Consider the following 8,486-nt stretch of genomic DNA (forward strand, 5'->3'; position numbering starts at 1 on the left):
ATGATCCCAGTGATCCCAGGGAATCCCTGAGCTCTGGAAAGGGGGAATCCAGGGAATTTGGGTGCTCCAGAGGTGGGATTGATCCCAATCCCAATCCGTTATGTGCAGCTGGAGGGGGTGGAGTGCTGATCCCATCCTGGAAAGGAGAGCAGTGGGGATTTGGGAAGTGGGGATGGGAATTTGGTTATAGAATCATGATCCCAATGATCCCAGGGAATCCCTGAGCTCTGGGAGGGGGAATCCAGGGAATTTGGGTGCTCCAGAGGTGAGATTGATCCTAATCCTGATACCAATCCTACACATGCAGCCGGGGGTGGAGCACTGATTCCATCCCGGAAAAGGAGAGGGGTGGGAATTTGGGAAGTGGGGAAGGGAATTTGGGAACGGCAATGTGATCCTAGTGATCCCAGGGAATCCCTGAGCTCTGGGAACAGGGAATCCAAGGAATTCAGGTGCTTAGAGGTGGGACTGATCCTGATCCCAATCCTGCACATGCAGCTGGCTTGAAGCCCTGATCCCATCTCTGAAAAGGAGAGCGGTGGGAATTTGGGAAGCGGGGAAGGGAATTTGGGGAGGGCAGCGCGATCCCATTGAATCCCTGAGCGCTGGAGCTGCCTGGACGGGGACCCCGGGGAATTCGGGTGCTGCCGACATTCCCACCTGGAGCGAGGCGCCGACATTCCCAGGCGGAGTCGGAGCGGCTGGAGCGGCAGGTGAAGTGGGAATTCGAGAAGCTGCACAAGTTCCTGTGGGACGAGGAGCAGGCGGTGCTGGCGCAGCTCCGGGAGGAGACGGGGCGGAAGCAGGATCTGATCCAGGGAAAGATGGAGCAGCTGGCGGAGGCCAGCCAGGCCCTGCTCAACGAGGCCGCGCAGCTCCAGGCCGATCTCAAGCAGGACGACTACACATTCCTGATGGTAATTCCCACATTCCTGACGGGTAACTCCCACCGGGATCCAGCTCCCGGCCCGGATCCCGCCTCCCCTGCATGATCCGTCGGCTGCCGGAATTCCGGTGGCAGGCGGGGTCTCATTCCCGGTGTCTCTCTCTTTTCTTTTCCAGACCCACAAGAACCGCAAGCGGAGGTAGGTCCTGGTCCCGTCGTATCCATGGGAATTTGGGAATGGCTTCCCGGTGGCTGGATGGGGTCTCCTGCGGTCCCTGCTCCAAGAAAATTCCAGTGTCCCCTCCAAGTCCAGGAGGTGCTGGATGTCCCCTGGGTGCTCCGGGCAGGATGGCGGGGACACAAAGCGGAATTTCAGGGTTTGTGGGAAGTGTCAAATCCCAGATTTCGTGGGAATCGAGGGAGAACAAGCTTGGGAGGTGCCGGGAGCGTCATCCCAATCCCTTCTCCACGGTCAATCCCTGCCCTAGGATTGCCTGCACGGCCGAGGAGCCGGAAGCCGTTCCCTCGGGAATGCTCCTGGACGTGGCCAAGTACCTGGGATCGCTCCAGTACAACGTGTGGAAGAAGATGCTGGACACCATCACCGCCGGTGAGGAGCCGGGAACGTCGGGAGCGGGGTTTTCCAGGGGGTGGAAAGATGGGAAGGGTGGCGATGGATTCTTCCCTAAAAACGGTGGTTGTGGGGTCTGGAACGATGGGAAATGTGGAGCTGGGATTGGGGATTGGAGATGTCAAGGGATGTCAAGATTTCCAAAAGGGAAACTTGGGAATGTGCGATTCCTAGGGGTGATGTGGGTTAGGGACAAATCCATGGATAGGGATGGATGGATCCACTGATGGATGATGGATGGATGGATGGATGGATGGATGGATGGATGGATGGATGGATGGATGGATGGATGGACGGATCCACGGAAGAATCCATGAATGGATGGATGGATCCATGGATGGATGGACCCATGAAAGGATCCATGGTGGGATGGATCCATGAATGGAGGGACAGATGGATCCATGAATGGAGGGACAGATGGATCCATGGATGGAGGGACAGATGGATTGAGGGATGGATCCATGGAAGAATCCATGAATGGATGGATAGATCCATGGAAGGATCCAAGGATGGATGGATGGATGGATCCATGGATGGATCCATGAATGAATCCATGGATGAATGGAGGGATGAATCCATGGAGGGCTCCACGGAGGGACGGACAGATCTCCACCGAGCTGCCAACTTCCCATAAAACATTCCCCTTCCTGGCCAGTCCCGTTCAGCCTGGATCCCAACTCGGCCGCCGGCTGGCTCTCCGTGTCCGAGGACCTCTCCAGCGTCTCCAGCTGCAGCTACAAAGCCTCCGTGGAAAACCCGGAGCGCTTCACCTCCGCCCCCTGCATCCTGGGATCCCGCGGCTTCTCCGAAGGCTTCCACACCTGGGAGGTGGACCTGGGCGGGCTGACCAACTGGAGGGTGGGCGTGTCCCGGCCCCACAAAGGCTCCCACTGGAGTTTCCACCACGATTCCCGCTCCGGCTTCTGGTACATCTACCACCTCCACGGGAAAGACGAGTGCCGGGCGTCCAACGCCGTGCGCTCGGAGGCGGCGCTGGGAAACATCCGGCGGGTCCGGGTGGAGCTGGACTGCACCGAGGGGGAGTTGTCCTTCTACGACGCCGACCTCCAGAGCCACATCTACACATTCCACGAGAAGTTCGGCGGGGTCGTCTTCCCCTATTTCTACGTGGGGAATTCCCAGGGGGCCGCCGACACCAAGACGCTCCGGATTTGCCCGCTCCGCGTCCGTGTCCTTGAGGACGTCCCGACCTAGGCGTCTCCTGCCTCCTGGTGGGGTTCTCCGCGTGCTCCTCCAGCTTTCCTGGTGGGGCTCTCCCAGGTGCTTTTCCGGCTTTTCCAGGAAAAAAAAAAAAAAAAAAGAAGCAAAATCAGCAGGGATAAAAAGGAACGCTTGTTTGTAATGTCTCAGGTTTTTATCATTAATAAACATCAATAAATATTAGAAATATTATCGGTGCGTCTCCCCATGTTGAGGTTCTGTTCCCAAATCCCGAATTTTCCTGCCCCTCTCTGTCCTGGATGCAAACTGGGAATGCTTTGGGAAGAAGGGATTTCCCTGACAAACCAGGAATGAAACCATTTAGGGGCTTTTCCCGCAGTTTTCAGGGATCCAGGAATCCCTGCTGGGAACGGCGATCCTTATCCCGGCTCTTGGAATGGGAACATCCCACGGGATTTGTCTGGACAAGGGGTGCCTCCACACGGAAAACCATCAGTGGGAACACCCCTGGGAGGATCCCACCTCCTCCACCCTTTTCCCCACAGCTTTATCCCTCCGAGGGGGTTTTTTTCCCTGGAATTCCCAGCTCTGGGAATCCGGTGAAATGCGTCATCAGTGTTGGGAAATGGAGGAAGTTTGGAGTTTTTACCCGGAGTTAATCCTGCCCAAACGTTTTTTTTCCTGAATCCAGATGAGTCCTTGGGATTTTGGGTGATTCCGTGGGGAAAGGGAAGGGGCCTGGGTGGCCATTCCTGCCTTTTTCCTGCCCGGATTCCGACGGGAGCGGGTGGTTTCCATGGTTTCCCGCCATTTGCTCGGGAATCTCCTCGGGAACAAGAGCCGGAGGAGGGAAAACAAAAGGGAGAGGCTGGAGCTGGGGGCGACGCCGGGATCCTCCCACAGCGTATCCCTGGATACGGCAAGGGAGGGAAAAAGGGATTTGCAGCATCCCAAATCCCTGAATCCCATCTGCCCTCCCTCCATCCATCCCATTATCCCATTATCCCATCCCGTGCCATCTCAATACCAATCCCAATCCAGCTCCATCCCCAATCCCAACCCTAATCCCATCCCACCCCAATCCTGCATTCCCACGCCATCCCAATCCCAATCCTGCTCCATCCCAATATCAATCCCAACCCCAACCCTGCATTCCCATCCCACCCCCAATCCCATCCCAATCCATTTCCATCCCTTCTCTCATCCCAATCCCAATCCCATCCCACCCCAACTCTGTAGTCCCATCCCCATCCCAATCCTATCCCAATCCCATCCCCAATCCCAATTCCAGCCCCAATCCCAATTCCAGCCCCAATCCCAATCCCAACCCCAATCCCATCCCAATCCCAGTTCCAACCCCAATCCCAATCCCAGCCCCAATCCCATCCCAATCCCAATTCCAATGCCAATCCCATCCCCAATTCCAACCCTAATCCCAATCCCAATCCCATCCCCAATCCCAATCCCATCCCAATCCCAATCCAAACCCCAGTTCCAACTCCAATCCCAATTCCAAACCCAATCCCAATCCCAACCCCAATCCCATCCCATCCCAATCCCAGTTCCATCCCCAATCCCAATTCCAACCCCAATCCCATCCCAATCCCAATCCCATTCCCTCCCACCCCAATTCCATCCCAACCCTAATCCCATCCCAATCCCAATCCAATCCCAATTCCAACCCCAATCCCAATTCCAGCCCCAATACCAATCCCAATTCCAATGCCAATCCCATCTCCAGTTCCAACCCTAATCCCAATCCCATCCCCAATCCCATCCCAATCCCAATCCAAACCCCAGTTCCAACCCCAATCCCAATTCCAACCTCAATCCCAATCCCAATCCCACCCCAATCGCAATCCCAATCCCAATCCCATCCCAATCCCCAATCCCAATCCCAATCTTGCTCCATCCCGATCCCCCCTCCCAACCCCAATCCCAATCAGAATTCCAACCCCAATCCAAACCCCAATTCCAACACCAATTCCATCCCAAATCCCAATTCCAGTCCCAGTCCCAATCCCAGTCCCAGTCCCAGTCCCAATCCCAATTCCAATCCCAACCCCAATCCCAACCCCAATCCCAATCTCAATCCCATCCCAATGCCAACCCCAATTCCAATCCCATATCAGCCCCAATCCCAATCCCAATCCCATCCCAATCCCAATCCCAATCCCAACCCCAATTCCAACCCCAACCCCAATCCCAATGCCATTCCCAATCCCAATCTCAATCTCAATCTCAATCCCAATCCCATCCCATCCCCAACCCCAATTCCAGTCCCAATCCCATCCCAGCCTCAATCCCAATCCCATCCCAATCCCAATCCCATCCCAATCCCAATCCCATTCCCATTCCCATTCCCAATCCCAATCCCAATCCCATCCCAACCCCAATCCCAATCCCAATCCCAATCCCATCCCAATTCCATCCCAATCCCAATCCCAATCCCATCCCCAATCCCAATCCCATCCCAATTCCATCCCAATTCCATCCCAATCCCATTCCAATCCCAATCCCAATCCCAATCCCAATCCTGCTCCATCCCGATCCCCCCTCCCTGTCCCGTATCCCAACATTTCCCATCACCCCAAAATCCTGGCACTTCCCAGAATTCCGAGCATCCCAAAAACAACTCAGGCACGGTTGGGATGCGCTCGGGAATGAGAGGCCTGGAATTTTCCCCTTTTTTTTTTGGGAATTTTGGAGGATAAATGTGGGGGAAACGCTGGTGGGGGTCGAGGGGTCCCTCTCCACCTCTCCCATCCCAAAACCTGGAATTCCACGTGGGAAAAAGCGGATTCTTGCTTGGAAGGGTCTCGTTCATTTTTCTTTTTCTTTTTATTTTTTTTTTTTTTTTAATTTAAATTTAATTTTTTATTTTTGTTTTTATTTTTATTTAAATTTTTATTTAAATTTAAATTTTTAGTTTTAGTTTTAGCGTTAGTTTATTTTTATTTTTATTTTTATTTTTATTTTTATTTTTATTTTTATTTTTATTTTTATTTTTATTTTTACTTTTATTTTGCTATTTATTTTTATTTTTATTTTTATTTTATTTTTATTTTTCTATCTATTTCTATTTCTATTTCTATTTCTTTTTTTCAAAATTTGTTTTTATTTTTTTTGTGTTTTGATTAATTTTGGGTTTAGGTTTTAAGTCTAAATTTTCAAATTATTTTTGTCCCTTGGTAGGTTTTTTAAAAATTTAAAATTTTATTTCAACTTTAACATTAAAATAGTTGTATTTCTAAAATGCTAAAAAATTAATTTTTATTTTTATTGACTTATTTTGACTTTAATTTCAAAACTATTTTTTCCGTTTTTTTTTTTATTTTGTTTTTTTAAATTTTCATTTTACTTTTTTTTTTTTGTCTCTTCCTATTTTTACATTTACTTTCATTATTTTTTAATCTTTACCTTCATTTAAAAAAATTAATTAATTTGTGTTTAAATAAACTATTTGCTTATCTTTTTATATTTATTCTATATATTATTTTGCATTTCAAATTTCATATAAATAATTTATATCTATTCAATAATATCCATTCCCTTAACATATATTTTTTCATTTATTTTTAATTTATTTCGTAATTTTTTATATTTCTTTTCTGTCATATTTTGGGGGGTTTATATTTATATTCTTTTATATTCATTCCATATAATTTTAATTTATTTTACACTTATTTTTGCATTTATTTTAACATTTATTCCAAATTTATTTTTGCATTCATTTTAAATGTATTTTATATTTATTTTTGAATTTATTTTAACATTTATTCCAAAATTTATTTTTGCATTCATTTTAAATGTATTTTATATTTATTTTTGCATTTATTTTACATTTATTCCGTATTTATTTTTGCATTTATTTTACATTTATCCCGTATTTATTTTTGCATTTATTTTACATTTATTCCGTATTTATTTTGCATTTATTTTACATTTATTTCAATTTATTTTTGCATTTATTTTCAATTTATTTCAATTTTTTGACATCCGTTTTAAATTTTATTTCACATTTATTTTCATTAACTTCCCCCATATTTTTCCCGCATCCCCCCCAATCCCATTCTCCCATTTTTATTTGTATTTTTCCCATATTTTATTTTTATTTTATTGTGGGAATTTTTTTCCCACAATTCCCGCCCCATTCCCGGGATCCCCCTGGAGCCCTCCGAGGATTTGGGGCGGGGCCTCCATAAACGGCGCCTTCCTATTGGCCGCCTAACACCGATGATGTCATTTCTGACCAATCAGCGCCCGACACCGCGCCTTTGCCCCGCCCCTCCCCTCCCTCCCTGTTCCCGGAGCATCCCAAGGATTTGGGGGGGGGGTTGGGAGATTTTTGGGGGGGATTTTTGGGGGATGCGGGAGCTTCCCGGGGAGGTTCTCCTGGAATTCTGGGAGCCGCCGGAATTCCCAGGGACAGGAATCGTGGGAAGGGGAAAGGTTTGGGTGGGAAGGAGCGCAAATCCCGCCCCGTTCCGACCCCGACACCTCCCGCCATCCCAGGGTGATCCCGCCTTTCCTGGGACACCCCCCGGGATTCTCTGGGAATTCCAGCCCAGCCGGGAATCCCTTCCCAAGATCCCAAAATCCCAAGCTCCCCTTTCCCACTGGAAGCCATTCCCTGGCTCCTGGCCCTCCAGCCCTTCCCCAAATTCCAGCTCTCCTGGAGCCCCTTTGGGATCGGGGAGCGGCTCCAAGGATTCCCTGGATCCTTCCCAGATCCAGCTGCACAATCCCGGCTCTCCCAGCCTGGCATTGGATCCAGCCCCATCCCGATTCCTCCTGGAGAAGGAATTTTGGGATCCAGGGGTTTCACTGGGAATTCGGGACTCCAGGAAGTTTCACCCTTCCCCTTTCCATCCCCAAATTCCATAAAAATCCCTCGGGATGGATCCTGAGTGTCCTTGCTCCCGGAATCCCCAACACCTCCCACTGTCCCCGGTCTCTCCAAGCCCCATCCAGCCTTTCCTTGGACACTTGCAGGGATCCGGGAATTCTCTGGGAATTCCAGCCCCTGAAAAAGCCACTCCTCAAATCAGGAGGAGCCACCTCCAGGTGTGACCTTCCCAGAGCCATTCCCAGCTCCAGGATTTGATCCCAAAACCCATCCCTAAAAAAGCCACTCCTGAAATCAGGGAGCCACCTCCAGGTGTGACCTTCCCAGAGCCATTCCCAGCTCCAGGATTTGATCCCAAAACCCATCCCTAAAAAAGCCACTCCTGAAATCAGGGAGCCACCTCCAGGTGTGACCTTCCCAGAGCCATTCCCAGTTTCAGGATTTGTTCCCAAATCCCATCCCTAAAAAAGCCACTTCTGAAATCAGGGAGTCACTTCCAGGTGTGACCCTCCCAGAGCCGTTCCCAGCTCCAGGATTTGATCCCAAAACCCATCCCTAAAAAAGCCACTCCTGAAATCAGGGAGCCACCTCCAGGTGTGACCTTCCCAGAGCCATTCCCAGCTCCAGGATTTGATCCCAAATCCCATCCCTAAAAAAGCCACTTCTGAAATCAGGGAGTCACTTCCAGGTGTCACCCTCCCAGAGCCGTTCCCAGCTCCAGGATTTGATCCCAAAACCCATCCCTAAAAAAACCACTCCTGAAATGAGGGAGTCACTTCCAGGTGTGACCCTCCCAGAGCCGTTCCCAGCTCCAGGATTTGATCCCAAAATCCATCCCTGAAAAAGCCATTCCTGAAATGTGGGAGCCACCTCCAGGTGTGACCTTTACTGAGCCATTCCCAGTTTCAGGATTTGATCCCAAAATCCATCCTTAAAAA

At 49.5% G+C, this 8,486-nt stretch overlaps 1 protein-coding gene across 1 annotated transcript in view; it reads left to right on the forward strand.

Annotated features, from left to right (window-relative positions):
- The window catches only part of TRIM35 (tripartite motif containing 35), an 11,831-nt gene extending 8,901 nt beyond the window's left edge, over positions 1 to 2,930 (forward strand). Inside the window, exons 4-7 of the mRNA XM_053939469.1 lie at positions 687 to 917; positions 1,063 to 1,085; positions 1,375 to 1,496; positions 2,173 to 2,930. Coding sequence (XP_053795444.1) covers positions 687 to 917; positions 1,063 to 1,085; positions 1,375 to 1,496; positions 2,173 to 2,732 — 936 coding nt within the window. The 3' untranslated portion in view covers positions 2,733 to 2,930. The remainder of the gene's footprint in view (positions 1 to 686; positions 918 to 1,062; positions 1,086 to 1,374; positions 1,497 to 2,172) is intronic.
- The last annotated feature ends 5,556 nt before the right edge of the window (positions 2,931 to 8,486 follow it).

This window comes from Vidua chalybeata, chromosome 3 (genome assembly GCF_026979565.1).
Source record: "Vidua chalybeata isolate OUT-0048 chromosome 3, bVidCha1 merged haplotype, whole genome shotgun sequence".
NCBI classification, from domain to species: domain Eukaryota; kingdom Metazoa; phylum Chordata; class Aves; order Passeriformes; family Viduidae; genus Vidua; species Vidua chalybeata.